Raw genomic sequence first — 25,712 nt, 5'->3', positions numbered from 1 at the left:
CTGCCCTGTCGGCTTTGGACATGACTCTGCTATAAACTGGGCTCAGACCCACCGAACTCATTTCCCAGGAGCCACCAGCCAGCTGTCAAACGGGAATGCTTTTGGCCGCAACTGACTTGGGCCGGATTTGAACAGGCAACCTGGAGATGAAAGTCTAGGCAGGTCTCTTTACTATCAGTCATGATGGCCACCAGCTCCTAGGGCGGTATCATCAGTCAGCTCTATTTTCATGCAGGAGTCCTGGGTTTGATTGCTGGACCCAGGCTTTTGCTCCCAGAGGCTGTGAAAGTATGCAGGCTTTTGGGGGCAAAGAAGAGGGTACATAGCACACAGGGCCATGTAGGAGCTCAGAAGGATATCTCATCAAAGCCTACTTGACTGGAGGGAAGGTCAGTCACCACATCCTTGGGCCTTGACTCCAATTCACAGAGAACTGAAATGAAACATTTCCAGCTCCTCACTAGAAGATTTTCTGTCAGGGATTAGATACAGGGCTGGGATGCCAGGCAACTGGTTACAGGAGCTTCCAGTACTGAACCCTGGTATGCGGGGTGAAGCTTTGGATGAGTCCATCACTTCTCAGCTTGCTAAAGAAAACGGTTTTCCCTCTTTCAGTCTCATCTCCAAGGCTGCAGCTCAGGGCAGCATCCAGCAAACTGCAAGACTTTAAGCCTAGGTCTGAACCAAGCCTTGATTTTTGGGTGGCTTGTGATCACAACCTGGCAACCAGTAGAGTGGCCTTTGTGAACATGTGGCCAGTTCAGGAAGAGGAGACAGCAGCAGGAAGAAACCACCACTAGGAGTCTCCTCATGCCCTGCCCCACCGCTTGCCAGGGGCATTCTGAAGGGCACCGTGCAATAAGGTGACCTGGGAATGAGACGCTGTAGCATGCTTTACCGGACATGGCACAGAACGGAAACGCATGGTAAGGACGGGCTGTAGCCGGCCTGGCTTGGGAGCGGCGAGTGGCACAGTATGATATGGGGAGGGTTAGTGCCATGTGGCTTAGCATGGCGGGGTTTGGTACAGCATGGCATTGTGGGGGTTGGCATGGGGCAGCTTGGCATGGCACAGTGTGACCCAGCAGCATTGGGTGCTGCATGGCTTGGCATGGCATCGTGAGGTCTGGATGGAGTCCAAATACTGCAGAGAAGAGAGCACTCTTGTCCAGCGGCTACTCCACAGGCCAACTGTCAATGGAGAATGAACACGTGCTCCTGCTCTGTCTCCTCTCCCAGGTGCTGGGCTGCTCTGTGGCTGGCTGGCAAGTGGGCACGGGGGCTCCCCAAATGGAGATGGTGCCCACAACTCAGAGCCTGGTACCTGTGTGCCTCTCTGCTCTCCTCTCTCCTACCGATGGCGAGAGCCTCAGGTCCTGCCTGCCTGCCATTCCTGTGCGCTGTCCTGTCACTAAGTGAGCTAATTAGCCCATTAAGCCCCCTGAGACCTAGAATAAAGACAGGGAGATGGGGAGAGAGATAGTGGGAGAAAGAAAGGTTCTATTTAAGCATCTTCAGTGATCCAGAAGTTTTATCTCTTTAATCTTTCTCTGTGCTACCACACAGGTGCCCTCTCAGCTTTCTTTTCCCAGCTGGTCTTTGGGGACTCAGGGTGGAAGCCATTCAGGAAACAAAAAGTATTTCCCCCCCTCCTTCTTGGCCTCAGAATTAGGTTGGATCAATACAGCCAGAGCAGCGGCCACTCTGTAAACTCCATGAGTCAGGGTACCGTCCACCCCACCTGCACCGAGACTCCACGGACACCGCTCAGATGTTTGTCTCCTGGCAGTATTTTTCAGATTTCTACTGAGATATGGATTTAAGGAAGGGCTGGGAGATGGAGATATTCCTCTTGATCTGTTATTGGCCAGTTATCACAAGGGTGGAGCGCGTGTCTCTGGGACAGGCTGATGTTAATACATCTCCTTTAGTGATCCTGCAGTGGGGACATGCATGCTCCGATATGGCTATTCCCCCTTCTCCTGCCTGCTGTCTGACATGCTTAGTCTCAAGGAGCAGGAATCCCAAATTTTGCTGGATTTGCAGCGCTGCCCTGGCCCAGTGATATAGCTTGGTCTCACGGCTTGCTAACTGAATGACCGTCCGTACTGCACCAGCACCCCTTGCGGCAGCCCAGTGATGAGCATTCCAGGAACAGCTTTGTTCCTCCACCCAGTTTCCTTGTGCGACAGTATTTTGGTCTGTTTATCCCCTACCAATCATGGACAGACCTGCAGCCACCCCTCTGGGGTAAGACTCTGTCAGATCTCACAAGCTAAGCAGGGCTGAGTACTTGGATGAAATGGAGACATCCCAAGTGTTGTAGGAGTTGGTACTGGTAATTTGATAGGTGGCTCTCTTCTCTCTGGGTCAGTCCGGAACCAATACCCACACTACTGGGCTTCTGAAGATACCATCTTTGGATGAGCTGTGAAAGCAAGGTTCTGACCATGTCTTGTTGGTAATGATGCCATACACCCTTCCTAAGAGAGAGTATAAATCTTGATGCTTGAGCAAAGTCTTTCCAACTTGGATAGTTACATTCTGCCTTCCTAAGTTCCCCTTGCAGTTTCAATGAGGTGCAGGGTTCTTCGTCATTTCTTGTCTTAGATGGTTCAGCAGTGTTGCCGTGAGCCATTAACCAGCTGAAAGGGGCCACTGCACGGATACCAAGCAGCACAATAAGGCTGGAAGTGCGGCTGCAAGAAAATAATCTTTTTCTTTTGACAAATACAGTTAAAGCTCCTGAAATGTAAGGACAGGAAATGTAAGGAAATGTTCTTCCATGGCAATGGAGAAAAACATTAAATCCAAGACACATTAAAATAATAACCAGCTACTTAAATACTGAATCTGACATCTCCAGGTGTAAGGTACTCCCCCACCTCCCTCCCCCCCCCCACACCCCCTACTGCAAACAAATTCCCCAGTGGAAGTGATCCGTCTTAATAGCCTTCTCACTTTGTAACTGCACTCCAGCTCTAATCATTTCAATCTGATGGCGCAAACAAGGTCTGTGGGAGACAATGGCATTTAAACACCTGGCCGTACCTGGCAGGGAGCGGGGAGCTGAAAGCTGGTGAAGTCTGTTGCAAAGTCACCTTCCCACAATGGAATCAATCGGGGCGGGGGGGGGGGGGGGGGAGGGGGAAGAGATAAACACTAATTCTCTTAAATTCAGAGCCTAGTTACAATAATTAGGTGTTAAAGAAAGACAGGAGAGCATGAAAGCCAGGCCTCCAGCACCCTCCCTCAGCTGGGGGGGAACCTCAGATGTGCAACACGGTAATGCTGCTTTCATGCCCTTTATTCCAGGCTGAATTATTTATCGTATTCATGCTCTGCTAGTCTAGGCTTAGCCTCCCCGATTGGGTCCTGGCTGGTCTGAGTTCACATAGGCCTGATTTAACGTAGACCAAAAATGGTCTCTAAGGTGGGGGTTCTCAACTTTTTTCCTTTCGGAGGCCCCCGCAGCATGTTATAAACACTCCACGGCCCACCTGTGCCACAAGAGCTGGTTTTCTGCATATAAAAGCCAGGGCCGGCATTAGGGGGTAGCAAAGCAGGGCAGTTGCCTGGGGCACCACGCCACGGGGGCCCCCCACAAAGCTACATTGCTCAGCCTTCAGCATCAGCCCCAGGTGGCAGGGCTCTGGACCCCTGGCTTCAGCCCCATGCGGTGGGGCTTCGGCTTTCTGCCCTGGGCCCCAGAGAGTCTAATGCTGGCCCTGCTTGGAGGCCCCCCTGAAACCTTCTCGAGGCCCCCTAGGGCGTCCTGGACTCCTGGTTGAGAACTACTGCTCTAAAAGCCCTGTCCACACTATGGCGAGTAGCAGCGGCCTTTAAAAGGGTTTCTAGCAAACTCGCCCTGATCCAGTGGACAAGGGATTCTATCCCTACTCTGCAAGAGATCGGTGCTATAACGCGGTGGTGCACATCCCCCGGGGGAGCCTGTGTATACACATATCACAGTGCTCCACCAGGGATGTTGTGAAGTGCTTGGGGGACCAGAGAAAAGGCTGTAACAAAACCTCGGGGAGAAACCCCCCCCAAATTTTGAGGAAGATCGAATCTGGATCCAAACTTTGTGGCTCACCCCTGTTTCAGCAGCATGGTCTAGGGGCTAGAGTACAGAGGTAGCTGTCAGGAAAACTGGAATTTATTCCTGACCACCACTGGGAGACCCTGAGCAAGACTAAGTCGCACGGGTTAACATTTTCAGCAGTGCCAATCATTCTGAATGCTCCAGTTTTTAAGTGCCCAACTTTAGAGTGGCTTTTCAGACATGCTGAGCCCCCACAACTCCCAGTGAAATCCAGGCCAGGGGGCTCAGCGCCTTAAACCAGGCTGTGGGGTTTAGACTTAGGAACCCAGAGTTAGAAGCCCCTTTTGAAAATCTGACTTTTAACTTCTCTGTGGCTCAGTTTTGCCACTGGTCCAATATGGTTCACACAGGTCTGTACCCCTGTAAAGTGCTTAGAGCACTCCAGAAGCATTCTCATCATTCGTACACAAACCTCTGTGCTGATTATCAGTTAAGGATGTCCATAAGCAGCCATACAACTATTAAAAATAAAACAAAACCAAAATCTAGGAAGACAGCTAATTCTGAGCACCCAATGCAACAACCATTCCCCAACAACAGACAGCCTTTAGCCAAGCCACACGGCCACACCTCGGCAGAGAAAGGCCGTTTCATTTCACAGAGGGATTCCATATTTCAGAATTTGGGTTTGTTACAACTCAGAACAAAACCCCTCAGATTTCAAAGTTGCCCATGAAATGGAATGGAGCCCCAGTTCAGGGCTGTCTACCTGGCAGGCTGCCCCAGAACTGCAGGCCAAGGAAGCCCCGGCTGCCAGGAAACTGGGTGGGAAAGCTGACAGGGAGGCAGGCTCCATTGGAATGTCATCGAAACGGATCTGTTTTCAAATGTTTCAATTTCAACTCATTGGCAAATGCCGAAGAAAAAAGGTTTTGGGACTTTTTCCAGCCAGCTCTACGTTTTACACACGTGCAACCACCATCAAAATGCAACTTGCAAATAACCTTAACTCTGCCCCGGAGCGCCACCAACCGAAAATCTTCCCTGATTTGTTCCTTCCATGCCACGAAGGATTCGCTATAACTTTATTCACACCCTTCAGACTTTCCGCAATCATGCCTTCAACATTGTTGCTCTGGCCGCTCTGCTAGCATAAATCTAAAATATCACTGTTGGTTTCTAGCACATTTAGCTAGCATGGTTCTCGGAAAAAAGAGTCTGAACAGATCCTCAGCTGGTGTAAACTGGGGTAGGATCAATGGACCCTTACGATTGACACCAGCGGAGGGTCAGATCCCTCCCCATCTGTGGTAAGGAAAACCTTGCCTGGTTGACGCTAGCACATATGGAAAGGTAACTAATAAACCCACCAGTGTTCATGTCAAAATCTCTCCATGCCGGAGCAGGTTGCTGCCTCCGGATAAAGCAGCTTGGTGAATATCTCAACCGTTATGGAAAGGTTACTAGCTAAAAAGGTAATTATTCGTTTCAATTTTCTTTTCTAACAGCTGGGTTGGAGAAAGCCTGGCTGTCGGATGCACAGTAAGGAAAGTTCATTTCCTGCAGAAAAGCCAACAGGTTCTACACTGACAAGAACCATAGCATTTTATTTTCTGGCCTGACAGCATGTCAGATGAGCTACACAAAAGCCCCTTCCACTTACGGGGTTGGGGGGGGAACCACCACCCCAGAATTCTCCAAGCAGCTTTTTAATCCCATGACTTCCAAATAATTAGGGTTGTTAGAAATAAACAAATCTCTCGCCCTTTTCTTTTTTCAAACATAAGGAAAGTGAAATCAAAATAACCAGGGACAGATGCTGCAGCAGAAAGAAAATTAAAAGAATGGCAGTGGGGAAGATTTCAAGAGTTTCTTTTCTTCTGAAGGGTACAGGGAGATCCAGTGACACACTGCACCCTCTCATGCCAACGCAGAGTAGTTGTTGCTACTCTCTACTGTCTGTTTAGTTCCCTCCTCCCCATGTAAAACATCTTTGCTGTGGGTGAAATTCACACCACAGAGGGCCAGCAGCATGAGGCCGATGAACCACTAAAGCCTTCAAAATAGGGGTTAAGCAGCCTGCAGGCCTCTGCCCAGGGGTGAATTTCACCCCGTGATTGTATGCATTTCTGGAGATGAGGAAACAGACTGGATATCTCAAGGAGGAGGAGGGAGGTCATAGGAAGGGGACAAGAACACAGGAACACAAGGCAGGCTTGGGCATCTCTCTGTGGATAGTGGACAGAGGGAAACCAGCCTTGCCCAGTCTTGCTTTCTTAAAGTCCCAGCTCCTGGAGACATCTTATCTCATGGGAATCTCACGATTATAGAGAAAAGTTTGGAACGTGACCTAAAGGCTCAGAAACTAGACGACAAATAAAAAGCACCCAATGTGTATTATATATATAAAAAAATATCCAATGATTTTTGGGGGCCTGACTCCTGGTTTGAATGTTGGGGCTGACCACCTGGGAAAGAGAGAGTCAAAGTCCCCCTCTGAGGACGGGCTTAGAAACAAAAAATGGCCCAGGGCCGCTGCAGGGTCTTTCACAGTCCCACTAATGCACTATTCTTGAGCGCTACATAACAAGATGGGCCAAGCTCATTGCTACTGTAAAAGTAGTGGTTTGTGCAAGGTGTTTTGACTGTGCCCTCTAGTGGTTATGCTAGGTATAGTACTACTTAGCAAAGGAACTGCCAGGTGGGCTTTGCTACCTGAATCCTTAGCTGGAGGTTGGATGTGCCAGGAAAGTACAAAATGAAGCACAGTGGATCATGAACAGCAAGCCTCCAGGCAACTGTCTTTTTTTTTTAAATTAATACAATATATCCACAGGTGTGCAACATATAGTCCCCCAGCTGGGGCTTTGCAAAAGGGTACATGTCCCAGCTGCCAGCTTACCGTAGCCAAATGTGGATTTTTCAAGCATGGGGAAAAAACCCAAATCAACATCATAGAATCATAGAACCATAGAATAACAGAGTTGGAAGGGACCTCTGGAGGCCATCTAGTCCAACCCCCTGCCCAAAGCAGGACCAATCCCAACTAAATCATCCCAGCCAGGGCTTTGTCAAGCCTGACCTTAAAAACTTCTAAGGAAGGGGATTCCACCACCTCCCTAGGTAATGCATTCCAGTTTCACAAGATTTAAAAATCAAAACTTGGGCTCCTTAATTTAGTCCTAGCAACTGGCTCTGAGTTTATCCACAGAATAAGCAGAGCATCAGTGGCAACGCCCCCTTGGCCATTCCAGTTTCCTCTAAAGTGACCATCTCCACTGTATGAGAGGCATGCTCCAAGAGTATGACTGAATGGGCCATTGGCCTCATCAGCTCCAGTCCAGGTTGGTAATGACTGAAGCTTGCTACCATCTGATGTCTGTTCCACTTGGGGCCCACTCTGGTGGTGTGTGTGAGTCTGCTAGGAACTGAACTGAGACCCATCAAGCTCATTTCATGTAGGGTGCAGAGCAGACATCAGATGGTATCAAGCTTTGGTCATTACCAACCTGGGCTGGAGCTGAACCAGTGAGCTAGAATTGAGGGGCTTCATGTCCTATTCCCCCCACTCCTGCTGCCCCTTTCAGTGTTCTGATCAACAGCACCACAGTCATAAACCGCAGTGAGCAGCACGACTGGCTGCATGACCGATCGGCTGAGTTATCTCAGATTTTGAAATCCCCCTCTCCCCAACAAGCAGCTGTTCAGAGCTGCCTAAAAGCCAGAAACTTTGTCTCCTGCTTTGCTGGGTTGCTTCTACCAAACCAAATCCTAAATCACGTAAAAATGCACAGTGCCCCATTGTGGGCTACACGCTGCATAGCACATTCCTGCAATCAGGAAGAAGCACAAGCAAAATGCTGAAGGGTTGGGAGAAGGTTTTGACATGCACATTTTCATTTTTAAAATCTGCTCGTGCAGAAATGCTGCAAAATTCAGTTCTGGAATGCGAACACCCTAGAGTTTGGGGGTTGTTTGGGACTGGAGCTGCTTTCGCACTGGGCCCAATTCCAGCAGACACCCCTCCAAAACATGAACCACAAACTGTGGGAACATCTTCACACAAGCACATCACACTTAACCATGGAGGGTTTGCTGGATCAGCTCATTGGTCCCACAAGGCCTGGATCCTGCCTCCAGCAGTGGTCAACACCCGATGCTTTAGAGGAAGGCACAAAACTCCCATAATGCACCCGGTCAATTGCATAGTGATGAACATGGTGAGGAAGAGGGCAACTGGTGAAGCTCTTCATGACGCCTGCAGTGAGATCAGTGTACACCCCGGGGTATTAGATCTGATTCCCCTTATTATCCTAGCTAGTATGGGGACAAATGGTCATGAAATTAACCAACCCTTTTAAACACTCAGCCACTTGCTGGCCTCCTGCAGCCGTGATTAATCTAGAGCATCACCCTTGTGGTCACTGAGAAGCCAGAAGAACTAGAGATGACCTGAGCTGCAAGATTCAGTGCTGGGTTCGAGCTTCCCTAAAATTTGGGCGTGTTCAGATCTGCAGTTTTCCTTAATATGAATGCATTACTCCGTGCTATCCTGGTGGTATTCGTGGGTGGCAGATGCTGTGGTCATAAGAATACAAAACCATTCCCACCATATCAACCACCCTAGAGTTCAATGGAGTCACTCCAGATTCACACCAGTGGATCTGAGGATTGAGCCTGGTCTCCTGGCCTTATAACAGGCTGGACCAAAAACTCCCAATCTGAAAACTGCCACACAGGCAGAGGCATCAAGCCAAGGCACATCCTCAGCTGACTCTGGGTGCAACTGCGGCTGGAGGACATTCCTCTCAGGGTGCCATGTTACCGCAATGATATCGGCCAATTGGAGGAAGTTCAGAGAGGAGCAACTGAAGTGATCAATTGGCTGGAGGGACCAATTTAAGAGGGACTATTACAAGGGCTACTCTGGATAGCTCGGCTGCACAATGTCTAAAAAGGCACCCTGTGTGGGGCGGAGAGGGAGGAGGGGACAGTCTCTAGCTATCTGCTGTGTGTGTTAGCACCCAGGAGGAATTATTTGGGGTGGGTCAAACCGTGGAACTGGAGCGAGGCTGGAAAACAGAGACGCCTTCCTAATTGTGAGCGCTACTGGAAGCCGGCACAGTCTCCCACGGGCAGTTGTGGCCACCCCAGAGGTTGGACCCTTTAAAGTTAAACTGGAGAGAATGCTGTGCCCTAGGGACCAATCCTAGGCAGGGAGATGGAGTGGGCGACAGAACAGGTCTTTTTCCCCATCTCTACAAGGGGCCTCAAATCCAGACCTAAAATTTCCCAGCTTGGGCCCATCTCTGTTAAAGCCAGAGCCATGTAACAAACACACAGGGCCGGCTGCCTTTAGTAGTAATGGGGTTTTCACCATTATAGGGGGAGGGGTGCGGGGGGGGGGGATATGGTTTTGTGGGAGGTAGGTTGGGGGGGAGGGGGTGGTACATACCATTGTACACCAATTCTGAGAATTTCAAGGCGAGCCCCTGCTTGATTTTCCGCACCTCCCGGTCCATGGTGAAGGCCTCAATATCTAAATGAGCATGGTACAGGATGGTCCCTGCTGGGGTCTCGTAGATACCTAGCCATTTTTCCAGGCAGGGGGAAAAAAAAAAAGAGAGAGAGAGAGAGAGAGAGAAACGAATGAGACCAAAACTGTCAGCAAATGACAAAAAATAATGACTTGGCTGACAGAAGGAGCCGTGCTTGAGCCCATTCAGTCCCAGCTTGGTGTAAAATGCATCTGTCATTATATTCATGCTGGGGCCGAGACAGTCCACTCCGCGCCTTGTGGAGAAAATGTCTAGATTCCCCTCTTTGAAGAGGCACTCTGACGAGGCGAAATGACAGGGTTTAGGAGCCGATCCCCCTGCCGATGCATGCCCACCGGTCTGCGGCTGAAAACCTGTAATTAAATGAGCGACGCGGGGCACAGGCACGGGGAGACGGGGGCCTGAAATACCCTCCGCTCCCCTCCAGTGGCAAAAAAAAAAAAACAACACAATGAGAACCACACGTCAGCTGTGAAGAAATGAGGCTACCTGGGGTACTGGAGTGCAACCTCATTTGGGGCTGTCGACTCCCCCGCTCCTCTCCCTCCTCTTCCCCTCCCCACCCCAATTCTGAATCGCGGCAGAGCTTCGGAAAACAGCCACCACAAGAGAAGTTTAATTATTTTGATGACTGAGCGCTGTGGGGCCGAGCCGGTTGGGCTTCTCTGGGGGCAGAGGCAGAAAAGCCAGCTTCCTTTGTTCCAGCCTCTCTCGGCTTGGTTTACATAGATTTATTTTTGGTTAATTTTGAACCATACCACCACCCTCCTTCACCTCCGCATCACGCATACACCATGCCTGCAGATGAAGCATGCATCCATCGCCATGTGCCAGACACAGCAGGTAGGCACCCAGACATATTCCACAGGTACACACGCCTGCATGGTCAAGTGACACACACACACACACACGTGCCTCTTAATGTTTCAGGTGGCTCAAGTGGGATGGGGCGATGCGACATGGGGCCGCAGCGCCACTCAGATTTGGCCCATCCACCCCTCCATAGACAGAGACGGGGTGTGGGGGAGGATGAGCCAAGTTCTCAGTGGTGCTGTGACCCCATGCACCAGGTCACACCACCATTCCGTTTCAGGGCCTGCTCCAACAGTGGGCCCAGGTCAAAATGCCCCTTTTGCAGGACAGGGCCTCGGAGTGTCAAAGCAGGAGAGTCCCACAAAACCCAGGACTGTTGGGAAGTATATGCATGCACGCACACACAATCAGCAGGTCACACGCAGCACGCACGTTCATGAAGTGCACACACACACACAAAATGCGTGCCCAATAAACATGCAGAATGCACACACAGTAGGCTTAGCTACAGAACACATACATACAGTATGCATACCCTCAAAACACGTATACACACACACCCCATATCCCAGGACTGTACACATACTCACAAAGAATACCACCTGCCGTCTCTCCTCTCCGTCCCCATATTTCTAATACACAAGTGAAAACAGCTGCCTTGCACACACATTGTTTAACATTTTTGGTCCTGGCAACCCAGCGAAAATACTGCTGCACAACCAGCAGGTGGAGCTCACACATTGTGTTTTGTTGTATCACACTACAAAAATAGATGCCTTAAAAAAAAAAAAAAAGACAGCAGTAACAGTGTCAAACCGTTGTGGCTCCAAAATATACTTGAATGTACAATACATCTCAAGGAGTGCCTCTGACTAATGCTGCGAACTAGAGAAGTATTTAAAATCAAGTGGGCATGCTGCAGGCTTTAACAGCTTTGCAGGTCAATCCAATACCACACAGGGCTGCTTTCAGTTCCAGTAAAGAAAAATGTGGCAAAGTATTCATCTAACTGGAAAATTCAGCACAAAATAATGGGAGACTCTAACTCCCTGCAAAAAGGGCACAGAAACATGAAATGAACCAAAGAAGGAAAATGCCTTTGTCCAAGTTCGGGTACCTGAGAATGTTTGCGGCTCAGTAGATGCACGAGGGCTAAGGGGTCAAGGAACAATTTTAGACACAACAGATTTATCATGCCAGACCGGATCACTGGTCCAGAACATCCCATCAGGGACTGTCTTCTTGTTCTGATTTTTGCACAGTGCCCAGCACAATGGGGCCCTGGTCCAGGAGTGCTCCTAGGTGCTCCAGTAACACATAATTAATAATAATAATATCGGGCTTCCAGCAGCAGATAATACTCAAGGCTTCAGAGTTAGGAGCAACCACCTCCATCATGTGCCTGACTGATGGGAGAGGGGAGGAGAGGTGATTCCTTCCTGACCCCTGTGGAGATCACGTACACTCTGCCTACTTGGTAGGGCCCAGGTGACCAGAGCAACTCGCAGTTGAGGAGTCTGCTACAGCCTTGGGTAAGAGAGATGGGTCTTTTAGCTCAGACAGTAGCAGCTCATGCATTAAGAGCCAAAGATCCCAGGCTCAAGCGCCCTGCTGCCAGCCCAGTCAGGGTGTGGGCATTACCATCAGGTAAGGCCTTGACACCTGAGCAGAGATTGCCCTTACTCTTGCTCACAGAGCAACCAGGCATTGAATTATCCAGCCATGCCTATTAAAGGGAAAAAGAGAGGAAGAAATCCCACTGACCACCGAAAAGCCACAGCTAAAACATACTTCTATCAACGGGACCAGACTGGAGCCGGAGTCATGATCAATGGCAAGACGAGGTGTCATTCAGCTACACCTCTCTGCAGGTGACCCAACCAGGGGGAATAGGTAGCTGCCTTCAGGCAAGTCAAGTGGAACTCTCACTGACTCAGTTTCTCCGCCCGTACTACTCCTCTCCTCCCAGGTTTAGTCTGTCTTGCCTATTTAGACGATGACAAGACTGCCTCTGAACTGAACTGCTCACTAGACAAGCGTACAGTACCTAGAACAATAAGAACGGCCCGACTGGGTCAGACCAAAGGTCCATCTAGCCCAGTGTCCTGTCTTCCGACAGTGGCCAATGCCAGGTGCCCCACAGGGAATGAACAGAGCAGGTCATCATCAAGTGATCCATCCCCTGTAGCCCATTCCCAGCTTCTGGCAGACAGAGGCTAGGGACACCATCCCTGCCCATCCTGGCTAATAGCCATGGACGGACCTATCCTCCATGAATTTATCCAGTTCGTCTTTGAACCCTATTATAGACTTGGCCTTCACAACATCCCCTGGCAAGGAGTTGGCGTAAGGCACATAATAAAATAATTCCCTGCGGGCACTTACTGATACATTAGACCCTCCGGAGAGGGGGACATATTGGGCTTCAGAGAGACTGCGGCAGCAAAGCAACTGAAAAGCAGCACATAACGCCAATAACGCAATCAATATTCCTGCACCTTCCCTTAGAAGGTGTTAAAGTTAATTTGGACTGATCAAAAGCTTGTTTTTTGTGCCTCTTTCCCTCCCCCACCCACATTTCCTCTCCGCTCGCGGCAGGGGACGCAGAGCAGACGAACGCTGTCTGTCTGTTTCTTTATTATTTTTATTTGATTTGTGACAGAAACCTGATGCTAAAAGACTGCGGTTCCGGGCGCCTTTGACAGTCGGCGTATGAACCACTGCGCAGGAGGGGAGAGAAGTGACAGCCGAGCTCCCAGCATTGCAATGGAGGAGACAAGAGACACCTTCAAAGTGACACTCACAGCGTCTCCAAGTGTCTATTTCCATCTCCCCGTGTTTACAGGGAAAAGACAGAGGTATCAGCGCTGCAGCCTGGCGGCGCTTCAATCACACCATAATTACTGCTGAGAAAGGGGATGCGGGGGGAGGGAAAGTGGACGGGAAGAAGGGGAGAGGAATGGAGACAGCTACTGCTTAAAATTTTCTGATTTGTAACCTCTACTGCCAGTTTTCCGTGAACTGAACTGTTTAGCCATATTGACTGTGATCTGTCAGTTTCAACAGGGATCAATATGCGCACATTCCACGCCGGCTCCTGCCAAACAGGGTCGAAAAGGGAAAATGAGGGGAACACAGGATTGAAAGTGAAAACACCCCCACCCCAGCCCCCTGCGTGATGCACAAGCTCACCCGGACGGCAGACCTGGAGGGCCCCGGAGGTTTGACAGTAAGCGCTTTAGGGCAGGGAATGCCATTTACTAAGAGTCTGTACAGTGCCTGGCACAGCAGGGCCCGGCGCCTAGCTGATAGCAAGGAGGATACCACAGTTGGTGGCGGGGGGGGCGGGGAACGACAAGGGAGAGGACTGAACGGCTACACTCCAGGATCCTGCTGGCCAAGCACTTCCCAAGGGGCCGAGCAACTAAGTTCATCCCTGACTGTGCAACCCCCTCAGATTTCTTGGGCATCATGCTCCAGGGTGGGGGACAGTCCATGCCTGGCTCTATTCCCAAAGTGCCATCATCAGCCGGGGGCAAAGGACCCTGTTGTGCTGGTAGCAGACTCCGGCAATGCCAGGCTGCCCCAGTAGACGAAGACGCCTCCAGGTACAGCTACACTGCGGCTGGAGGGACAATTCCCAGCATAGGTCGATGGATTCACAATAGCTTGGACCGCAGGGGCGGCTCGGGGTGCAAATGGTGGGAAGGGCTAGCTTCCCTGCGTACGGACCTAGGTGCTTGGACAGGCCTGTATCCAGGAAAGGAGGAAATGAAGCACCCGGCTCTTTTGGCAGAGCCAGAAGCCCAACTGTCCCCTCCCTTCCCGCTTCCTCCCCAACGATTTCATTTACTTCCCTAATTAGCCCCCCTTCAGAGTTAAAAAGATAATTTGATAATGAGGCCATGAAAAGCTGCATGAGGCAGGAAAACGACTCCCATTTGCAGCCTGCCCTCTCAAGCCGTGGCGGCACTTAGCTGGCTCAGCCCCATTGTCACCGGCAGGCGGGAGCTGGGCTGCAAGTGTGGGTGCCCGGAGCACTGTGAATTAGCCACTGGCCTCCCACGAAAACACAGACAACCAAACCTGGATAACAGGGCTTACAAGGCTGGTACCAAGCTTCCCTGCTCGCCCTGGTAGTCCTTAATGAATTTCAGTGAGAAGCTTTGTAAAAATCAATACAATTGAATTTTTCCCTTCCCACCTCCCCCCGCTTTGCTCGTCATGGGTGGACATTAGAATTCCCACGGCCATGTCCCTCCATTCCATCTCCCCTTAATGTAAGGGGTGACTATGCAGCGCCGATGGGGGAAGGCAGCAAGTCTTCTGGTTAAGGCACTGGCCTGCAACCGGTCTGTGGGATGAATTCCACAATGCAGCCCTCGCTGGCCTCGTCTTTAATACAGCCGTGGAGACTATGGCACACAACACAGTTCTCCATCTGAGCTCGAATTGCCCCAGTCCCTGCAGCAAGGCCCTGGATCCACATGCCCATGTGGAGCCCCATTGAAGTTATGGGGTCCAGCCACATCCCTCTTCGCTGAACCGAGGTCTAAACCAGTAGCGAGCTAGCCCTGCTCCACTTGGATCAGGAAGGAGAAATGACTATTGGGACTTGTAGCTCCCATGGGCCAGTTCATAGAATATCAGGGTTGGAAGGGACCTCAGGAGGTCATCTAGCCCAACCCCCTGCTCAAAGCAGGACCAATCCCCAATTTTACCCCAGATCCCTAAATGGCTCCCTCAAGGATTTAACTCACAACCCTGGGTTTAGCAGGCCAATGCTCAAACCACTGAGCTATCCCTCCCCACAATAGAATTGCCCCTACATATTAAAAGAGGAGGGCAGTCGCTTCCCGCAGAAAGCAAAGTGCAGCCCTGAGGTGAAAGCCTAGCCCCACTGAAACCAATAGGAGTTTTGCCATGGGCTCCGTGGAGCCAGGATTTCACCCCCGGAGCAGATAGGAAGCTGCCAGCATTGCTCTCGCTAGGGCACAAGTTGTGTTCCCCGGTCTCTGATTAAAATACTTGAGCAGAGTGGCTCAAATGCTTGTTCCCTTCTCTCTGGTTCCTTCCCCCACCATTATCAATCACCTAGACACTGGAGTCTAAAGAGAAACTCTCTTTCAGTCACCCACAGCCTTCTGTGCCCCGGGCCCTCATTAACGGTACAGATCTAGGGGCCCTGGTATCACAATCTGGCACTCTTGGAGGGTCTGTGTCACAAAGCCTGGACCACGACTTCTCTGCACAGAAGCCCAGAAAAGTTTAATCAAGGAGCTGTCAAAGAACCAGCTTGGTAAAGCTTGTTCTGCATTCTCCTGATCATACCAGAGATCTGTGTGGCTTGAGGGGCCCTAAGCTCAGTTATAGAATAGGCACCACTCTGGCCTAGGCTCACAGATTCCTGGCACCTACTTCCTCCAGAACTCATCCCACTTCTTCTGTGCTGACTTGTATAAAACGAATCCCGTTTGTTGTCCCTTCCCTAACCCCTGCGTCAGTCTGTCCTTAGGCCAGGAGCTCTTGGGAACTGGGACCATTCCTTCTTGAAAGCTTGGAAAGCACCTACCCATCACAAGCGCTACAATAACCAACCAACAACGAACTGTTTTCTAATTAGTAATAAAAGCAGCGTGGAAAAGAACAGGGGAAAAATGGCAATTCAAATTCCCCCCCGCCATCAAAACTTGAAATTGACATTTCAAAATTCCCAACCAGCTCTGGAGAGTTTGTCACATGAATGGGAGAGGGGGAATTCATCAAACACTTTTCCTGTTTTTTTCCCCATCAAAATTTCAACCAGCTTCACTAATTCTCTTCCAGCCATTGTCCTAGAGGAGTATTCCTGAGATGAGGCCCAGAGGCTGCGTCCCAAGATCTCCGATGCCTGGTCTACACACCATTTTTGTAGTCATTCGACTGTTTCAGTTAGTGGTGTGATTGTCTACTAAAAAAGAGATACACACTACAATCCATAGTGTTGCTTAATAATATCACTATAAAGGGGTTTTTTTTTACTGGTAATGCTTATTCCCCAGCCCTTCTGGGAATAGCTATACCAATAAAACTGCATCCAAAAGGGATGGGTCGTACCGGGAGCTGAATGAATATTTGGAGAAAAAAAATCAAAATGTTTCATTTAGGGCTGTCGATTAATCACAATTAACTCATGTGATTAACTCAAAAAAGTACTGTAAAGCAATCTCTTTATCGTAAAAGTGCAATTTACAAATGCAGATTTTTTTTTGCTACATAATTGCACTCAGGAACAAAACAATGTGCAATTTTAGAGCTTACAAGTCCACTCAGTCCTACTTCTTGTTCGGCCAATCGCTCAGATAAACAAGTTTGTTTGCATTTACGGGAGATACTGCTGATTGCTTCTTATTCACAATGTCACCTGAAAGTGAGAACAGGCGTTCACATGGGATTTTTGTAGCTGGTGTTGCAAGGTATTTATGTGCCAGATATGCTAAACATTCATACGGCCCTTCATGCTTAAGCCACCATTCCAGAGGACATGCATCCATGCTGATGCTGCGCATTAAAAAAATAATGCGTTAATTAAATTTGCAACTGAACTCCTTGGGGGAGAATTGTACGTCCTCTGTTCTGTTTTACTCACATTCTGTCCTATATTTCCTGTTCTAGCAGTCTCGGATGATGACCCAGCACATGTTCGTTTTAAGAACACTTTCACTGCAGATTTGACAAAACGCAAAGAAGGTACCAAGGTGAGATTTCTAAGGATAGAACTCAACCCAGGGTTTAAGAACCTGAAGTGCCTTCCAAAATCTGAGAGGGACGAGGTGTGAAGAATGCTTTGAGATGTCTTAAAAGTGCAACACTCCGATGCGGAAACTACAGAACCAGAACCACCAGAAAAAGAAAATCAACCTTCTGCTGGTGGCATCTGACTCAGATGATTAAAATGATCATGCGTCGGTCCCCTCTGCTTTGGATCGTTATTGAGCAGAACCCGTCATCAGCACGGATGCATGTCTTCTGGAATGGTGGTTGAAGCATGAAGGGACATGTGAATCTTTAACGCATCTGGCATGTAAATATCTTGCGATGCCGGCTACAACATTGCCATGCAAAAACCTGTTCTCACTTTCAAGTGACGTAAACAAGACGTGGGCAGCATTATCTCCTGCAAATTGTAACCAAACTTGTTTGTCTGAGCGATTGGCTGAAGTAGGACTGAGTGGACTTGTAGGTTCTAAAGTTTTATGTTGTTTTGTTTTTGAATGCAGTTATTTTTTGTACATAATTCTACATTTGTAAATTCAACTTTCATGATAAAGCGATTGCACAACAGTACTTGTTTTAGGTTGTAATAAAAAATAAATATAAAAATGAGCACTGTACACTTTGTATTCTGTGTTCTAATTGAAATCAATATATTTGAAAATGTAGAAAACATCCAAAAATATTTAAATAAATGGTATTCTATTATTGTTTAATCTCACAATTAATCACGATTCATTTTTTTAATCGCGCGATTAACCGCAATTCATTTTTTTAATTGCTTGACAGCCCTAGTTTCATTCAAACCAAAACAACTTTTTCCCCTGATTTTTACCCCTAAAAACAAAAAAACACAAAAAAACCTTGTTACATTTCCAGACTTAAAAAAAGACAACAAAAGTTTTCGGCCAAGACCATTTGCCAAATTCAGCCCAAGTTCATGAATCTTTTAGGCTGACCCGAAAATGCATTTTCCAGCAAATAAAGTATTCATCCAAAATTTTTTGCCTTGCTCTAGTTCCACTACTTTCTCCACACTGGTATGTAGTTAAAACAGCACCGTTTATGCATGTAGACCTACCCCAAGAGAATTCCTCTGGCACACTCCACTGTGATCGCTATCATACGGGCTGTGAAGTTTAACAAACGTAAACATATTTTTTATGTAAGACCTTTCATACCATTGCTGATACCAAGAGATGAGCATGTGGTCTAGGTTTATGTGGTGCTGCCTCAGCTCAGGGGGGCTGGACTTGATGACCTCGAGGTCCCTTTTCTACGTACAATTTCCTCTCTCATGTATCCCGGCCCTAAAACATGGTCTATTCACAAATCCTGTATGACTTTACCTATAGTGGTGTAGTTAAAGCTGTACGAACCTCCTAGTGGGGATGCAGTTATACCAGAATAAAGGAGCCTAGATGGGTAGAGCTTATTCCTGAATAGGAAGGGGAATAAGCTTACAGGGGTAAGGCACCTTTATACCATGTTAGGTGTTACTGGTATAACTATATTGGGGGAAGAAATGCATATCCCTAGCTGATGAGATTATACCAGTACAAAAACTATGTATAAACCAGGCCTAATTTAGCAAAGCTAGGCATAAACTTAAGCCTGGTCTACACTACAGAGTTAGGCTGATGTAAGGCAGCTTATGTCGACCTAACTCTGTAAGCGTCTACACTAAAATGTTGCTCCCACTGATGTAACTCGCCCACGACACAGATTTACTAACTCCACCTCTGCGAGAGGTGTAGCGCTTAAGTTGATGTAGTTAGGTTGATGCAGTGTCAGAGCAAACACTGTGTTGCTTACACTGACTGTGGCTGCCTTTCAGTAGCTATCCCACAGTGCCCCACACTCACAATACCATCAATACAAGCGCTCCTGGTGAGGACACACACTGCCGACATAAGAAGTGTAGTGTGGACGTGCAAAAGTGATTTAACTAATGCGGTGGCTGCAAGTCAATGTAACTTAGGTCAACTTAATTTTGTAGTGTAGACTCACCCTAAGGGACTAAGCACATGCTTAAAGTTAAGCATGCACTTAAATGCTTTGCTAAAGAAAGATGGACACAGAATGGGGTCCTGGTCCATAAGTAGAGATCCTAAGTGCTATAGTAATACAAATAATGAAGAGTAATAAGCACAATGTAAAATGTTTTACGTGGTCAGCAATGCCATAGTGCAGGGGCTTGCAGCATCACGGCAATGTCTAACATTGTAATGCTTGGATTGTTGCCCTAGCATGGAGGAGGCTGACAGTAAAGGAGAAATCTCCTGTTTACACCCAAACACGCCGGTTATCACTCAACAATGACATGCGGAAAACATACATGATGGTTAAATGGGGTTTAGGGCAATTATTGAATGCTGCAAGGGTCACTGGAGCACATCGGAGACTCTTTAAAGTAAAACAAACAAAAAAAGATCTTGACAAATGACTCAGTGTCCTGAGAATCACATACAAAGGTTTAGAGGGCTGATGGTTTTTTTTATTCAATTGCGCTAACTAAAATCAAACCAGGGGGTTTGGGCCTTTGGCTGCTGGTCTTGCTAACGCACTTGTAAATAATTCCCTCCTGTCTTGATCTGAAGGAAGACTGAGGTGGGTTGTATTTTGCTGTGAAATGCTATCATAATATTAGCTCCTGCCTTGCCACCTAGAGCAGGTTTAAATAAAGGGAGTGCATAAATAGATATTAACGAGAGTTAAAAGGGGGAGGGGGGAAGATGAAATGGAGATGCTAACTAGCTGTATTGATATTCACTTTGGAAGGAGGCAACTCTTGTCCCCTGAGATTTTCAACTAAGCTGTTTCTCATTGACAAATGACAACCCCAAGAGTTTAAGAGTCAGGCCATCCAAAATAAATAAATAAATAAGTAAATGAAAATATTAAGAAATTGGCTTACAAATCATGAGATTTTAAAAACATTTTGGGTTCTTTTTATTTGCCTTCTGAGTTACTAACCTTTAGGGGATCATGTTCCCAAGATTATCCCTGCAATCTTCAGGGCTAGAAACTCATATTTTTCAATGAAAACCAAGAGTCTAACATAATCCCCTGACTCCAGGAACTGGGGCTTGGAAAACACTAAACATTGTGAGAGCTTGTGACAAAATCATGGGAACTGGTAACACTGAATCCCCCTCCCTGACTAAACCTTGACATTTGTCCACTGGTAACAAATAATGGCTTAGATATATGCTGTTTCCCCTTTGGTTCATTTAGCTCAAGATACTAGAAGGAAGTTCCTTGGCGTTTGCAACGTTTTTCACTGAAGAGGAAAGTTAAAAGTCCTTAAAAATGAAAAATTGATTCTAGACTCAGAGGTTCAGAGGCAAAGAAAGGGAGATTTTAGAAATATGCTTTTTTAGGTGGGAGGACATACATCTGGTTATTATTATTTATTAATTGTGTTGCAGTAACACCTTGCGATCACAATCAGGGATCTCTCTCACATGCACAAACAAAGTCCCTGCCCAAAAAAACTTACAATCCCAGGCCCCAATCCTGTGCACACTGCGTCCCACATGAGGAAAGGAACAGGGCCCCTTAATCCAATGAGCATTAGTTACTATTAAGAGAGGCTGCTGGTTAGATATCGAGAGCAATTGTTGATGACCAGACGCTCACCTACAATGGTAAGAGAGGCTGGATAAGCGCACTCATAGGGTAGAATCCTGGCTCTGTTGAATCAATGACAAAACTCCCTTTCGCTTCAATCAGCGGGGCCAGGATTTCACTTCCAGGGCTTCATAGCTCTGGATCCTGCCCTCTGCCCAAGAACTGCTGGGTAGTGGAGAGTAGCCAGCTCTTTTTTTGAGACTCAGGTCCTTAGAGCTGCCTGGGGCTGGGGAGTGGGAGGAAGTTGCACAGGGAAGGGGCTCTCACCTCGGGACTTCATGCCGATGAACCGATTCTCCACAATGTCAATGCGCCCCACGCCGTGCTTGCCTCTGTGGAGAGAAAGGAGAGGAGAGGGGGGACAGGTGTCACATGTTGCCAGGGGATGAATAAGCCACTGGGAAGCAGCTGAGCAGCTCGGTGAAAGGAGCTTACGGGATGCCAGCTGGGAAGAGTCAGCCCTTTCTGGCACTCTGCACTAGAAGGGCTCAGTCCAACTCCCATTGAGGTCACTGGGAATCTACTGGCTTTATGGGAAGTTCTGGCTAGGCTTTTATGCTGTGGCCAGCACTGTGATACCTGAGCCCCTCCGATCTGGCCCCAGAGACAGGGCTACTGGCCTAGCGGATAGGAGGAAGCAGAAGATGTGACATATCATGATTTTAGCATGGCTTTTGACATAGTCCCACCTAAGATTCTCATAAGCAAAGCAGGGAAATGTGGTCTAGGTGAAATCACTATAAGATAGGTGCCCAGCTGGTTGAAAGACCACGCTCAAAGAGTAGTTATCAATGGTTTGCTGTCAAACCATTACGGCCTACCTATCAAATTGGTAGGCCATATCTAGTGGGGTCCAGCAGGGGTCAGTCCTAGGTCTGGTACTAGTCAATATTTTCATTGATGACTTGGATAGTGGAGTGGAGAATGTGTTAACAATATTTGCAGAGGATACCAACATAGGAGGGCTTGCAAGGACAATCTGGAGGCTTTCCAGATTAACCCCTGAGGGGGCTTGAAAAAGGACAGCCCCCTCACCCATAGCCTCGCCTTCCCCTCTGCTTCCTCAGGGGTTTCTCACACTCTCAGCCACCATATACCATTAACTACGACATGCCCACAGTTCGGGTCAGCACCTGGACTGCAGTCAGCAGCCTGTACCAGGGCTGCCTACCCCAGGCCAGGGGTTAGGCAGACCCAGCGTGAAGACAGGAAGCAGCACAGACTGGGTTAGTCAGCCTGGGAACCGGAGAGCCTGAGAGAACCACCAGGCTCTTGTCTGCCAGCAGCTTCAGTAAAGAATCCCCTTTCTAATCATTACCGCCCTGTTTCTTCTCTGCCACCAAAGGGAAATTACAACAGCCGTTTTTGAATTCATGGGATGGTCCCTCTTCCCGCAGCCTCCCTCCAGGCCCTGAGAGCATGGCTCAGGGGGGCAGGTACGAAGCCTTGGAGTTAGCTTGGACTTTGCTGCACAGCGCCCCACATCAGGATGCTGTGCACCACCAGACAGCATCACGACGGGCAGGTGGCTCAGGGGAGCGCCAGGCCTGGTGGTGCCAGCCCAAAGCAGAGGTGAGGAAAGTGGGTGATGGCATTTCTCTCCCCTCCCTGCCCCACTGAGCAGAGCCCAGCGCTACCATGGACACATGTTGGCTCAACAAAAGTGCTGAGGTACTTGAGAGTTAGGCACCTAAATACCTTTGAGGTGCCAGGCCAGTACATGTGTGCGTAGCGTGTGTGTGAAGCCAGCAAACAGGGTCTGTCAGCAGTCACGCTGCCTCACAGTAGGCTGGGGACAGCTGGAATATGATCCATTATCAGGAGTCCGCCCCCCCACCACGCCACCAAAAAATATCCCTTTTTGCAGCTTGGACAGAGAAGGGAATGTGGAAGACCCCCTGCCCCCCCAAAAGCCGAGCCTCGTTGCCAATGCAAATCCTCCTTTCATCTCCTCGCTTACCCCTTGGGCCAGTAGATCCCCGAGTAAACGTGGCCCAGCAGGCCACGAGACAAATACACGGGCAGGAGAAGGGGCGAGGGGGAGCCGCTGCAGCTGCATTCGCCCTTGGTGAAGTCATTTTAAAACCACTTAATTAACATTTAAAAAGAGAAGTACATGGAAAAGTTCATTCGCATTCAACTGCAGGGGGATAAAGGCAGGGGCACAAAGGAGGAGCGGGACGGGGCGTCTGTGTGGCACTTGGCAAAGGGACGGATGAATGGTTCCCCTGGGGCCTGCCTACTTCTGAGCCAAAGACGGGACCACAGCCCTTTGAGAAGCGGTGGAACACAGAGCCGTGTGGAAGGTACCAGAGGGAAGGGGCATAGGGACATTTGCCAAGGTGTACATGAAAGCATCGTGCCCAGCTGAAAGGTTCTTAGTTTGAACCACAGCTTGGAGTCCTGACCCTGGGGCTGCAGTAAAGACGACTCCCCGCTCACACCCGCGGGGGTCAGTCAGAGGCAGCTTTACTGGCATCAGTGGAATAAGTGAGGAAAGAATCAGAGCCGGATGGCACTCTGCAGTCACCTGGCCACTCAGTTTAGAAATGGCCCTGGAGGCCCTGTTAAGGTGGAACGCGGTCCTGTTCTCCAGGGACGGAAGAATGGGTCTGTGTCTCGGGGACTTGGTGGTGGTGGAGGGAATCCACCACCACAGTTATCTGTAAGAGAAGGAAACCCTAAGCACCCACTTCCCAACAAAGGGAGGGAGACAGAAAAGAGACAGGGAAGGCAGACAGGTGACCAAATCTTCTGTTTCTGGTAGCCCTGTAAAAGCAGAATCATCCCTCGCAGTGAGCGAGGAGGACAGGGATGGCTGAAGGGAAGGGACCTACCTGAAAAACTGGTGGTGGGGGGAGGAAGTGGGAAGGGGATGACGTTTACACAGTAGATACAGGGTGGGGTCCTGAGCACCTAGCACATGAGTAGCTATGTGTCACTCCAGCTGGATGGCAGGTACTTACCCAGGGGCCACTGGGGCAATCGGACCTTTGGGGAGGGTGACCTAGAACACAGGGACTGATGGCCCAGTGCTGACACAATTACGAGAAACCCAGTTCTTCCCAGTCATAACACACGCCAAGGGAACTGAGCGTTACCATGGAAGGGAGGATTCTGGGCTCTGGGCTCAGCTGGGCCACTGGTTCCCTGTGATCGCCCCTGCGCCAAGGAGTCAGGAGCATAGCTGGGGCTAGAACCGCAGGTCGTGTTCTCTAACCATTAGACAATGCTCCCTTTAGGGTTGCCAACTTTCTGTTTGCACAAAACCGAACATCCTTGCCACACCCCCTGGCCTGCCCTTCTCTGAGACCCCACCCCCACTCACTCCAGCCCCCCTCCCTCTGTTGCTCTCTCTCCCCTCAACCCTCACTCACTTTCACTGGGTGGGGCTGGAGGTTGGGGTGAGGGCTCCAGCTGGAGGTGCAGGCTCTGGGATGGGGCCAGAAATGAGGGCTTCAGGGTGTGGGAAGGGGCTCAAGGCTGGGGCAGAGGGTTGGGGTGCAGGAAGTGGTGCGGGCTCCGGGAGGGGTTTGGGTGTGAGAGGGGACTCAGGGCTGAGATAGGAGGCTGGGGTGCGGGAGGGGGTGAGGGCTCTGGGGGGAGCCAGAAATTAGGGGTTCAGGGTGCAGGAGGGGGCTCCAGGCTGGGACAGAGGGTTGGAGTGGAGGAAGGGGTGCAGGATCCAGGAGGGAGTTAGGGCGTGAGAGGGGGTTCTGACTTGGAGCAGAGGGTTGGGGTGCAGGCAGGGTTTTGGGGTGTGAGCTCTGGCCAGGTGGTGCTTACCTCAGGTGGCTCCCGGTTGGCGCTGGAGAGGGGCTAAGGCAGGCTCCTTGCCTGCCCTGGCTCCACGCTGCTCCCAGAAGTGGCCGTCATGTCCGGCCCCTAGGTGGAGGCATGGCCAGGCGGCTCTGCACGGCACGCTACCCGCACCCGCAGGTGCCACCCCTGCAGCTGGTGCTGGGACAACACATGGAGCTTCCCTGATCGCCCCTGCACCTAGGGGCCGCAAGGACATGCCGGCCACTTCCAAGAGCTGCGGGGCGCCAGGACAGTCAAGGAGCCTGCCTTAGTCCCGCTGTGCTGCTGACCAGACTTTTAGTGGCCCGAAAACCGGACACTGGCAACCCTAGCTCCCTTCCCGGTGAACTTATATAAACTCTGTTCTTTGTGTAAACAATCAGAACCTAGAATAGCCCACAACTGGCCCAAAAACGCGCACACCATGTGTTATTTGTTGGATCGCTCTACTATGTATCCCATTATCAATCTCTGGTACATCTTGCAGGACGACAAGTGCTGCTTTAGATGCCTTGCCCAGATGCCTATGAGGTGGGTGGGTGTCCTTGCAAAGCCCTCTGAGCGTGTGCACCCACGTCAATGGGGACTCTTCCCCGAAGATGAGAGTGCAAGAGATGGCACGAGCATACGACACTTACGCAATTTCATTCAGGTAAACAAACAGCTCCAGGGAGGACTGGCGAGTTGCCCCATCTTTGGTGTTTGTGACCTTCACCGGGACACCTGCAGAGCAAGCGAGAGATGCAGAGAGGGGATGGGGGTGGGTGGGAGAGGGAGCTGAATCAGCTTTTTAACGTCAAGAACACCTCTTAACATCACCCAGAGTACGTTAAATAGATGTGACAGATATGAACTCTAAATAACTTCTTAAAAAGGCATGTCCAAGCCGCCGCACTCAGGGGGGAAAGCCCTCAGGAGAAAAGAGAAATAAATAAAAAAAGGCCATAAAATGCCCCCCTCTCCCCCCCCCCCCCGGCTTCTGTCCTCCCTCTTTTTTTAGGGCCGTGAAATTGCAACCAGGCCCTTAACTAATTGAATTTCACGCTCTGCCATTGTCTTATGCCACAGCACCTTCTGTCCCACCAGCCGCTGAGGCAGGGCCTGACAAA

General features: G+C 49.5%; 1 protein-coding gene across 1 annotated transcript in view; it reads right to left on the bottom strand.

Moving 5' to 3' along the window:
• Positions 1-25,712, bottom strand: part of ASS1 (argininosuccinate synthase 1) — a 79,221-nt gene that overhangs the window by 10,055 nt on the left and 43,454 nt on the right. The window contains exons 11-13 of the mRNA XM_077835874.1: positions 25,242-25,326; positions 21,070-21,134; positions 9,501-9,632 (exon numbers count right to left, since the gene is read on the bottom strand). Coding sequence (XP_077692000.1) covers positions 9,501-9,632; positions 21,070-21,134; positions 25,242-25,326 — 282 coding nt within the window. The remainder of the gene's footprint in view (positions 1-9,500; positions 9,633-21,069; positions 21,135-25,241; positions 25,327-25,712) is intronic.

The sequence above is a fragment of the Eretmochelys imbricata genome, chromosome 16 (assembly GCF_965152235.1).
Source record: "Eretmochelys imbricata isolate rEreImb1 chromosome 16, rEreImb1.hap1, whole genome shotgun sequence".
In the NCBI taxonomy this organism is placed as follows: Eukaryota; Metazoa; Chordata; order Testudines; family Cheloniidae; genus Eretmochelys; species Eretmochelys imbricata.
The sequence above is the reverse complement of the archived record's forward strand: the minus strand, read 5'-3'. Positions and strand labels throughout refer to the sequence as shown.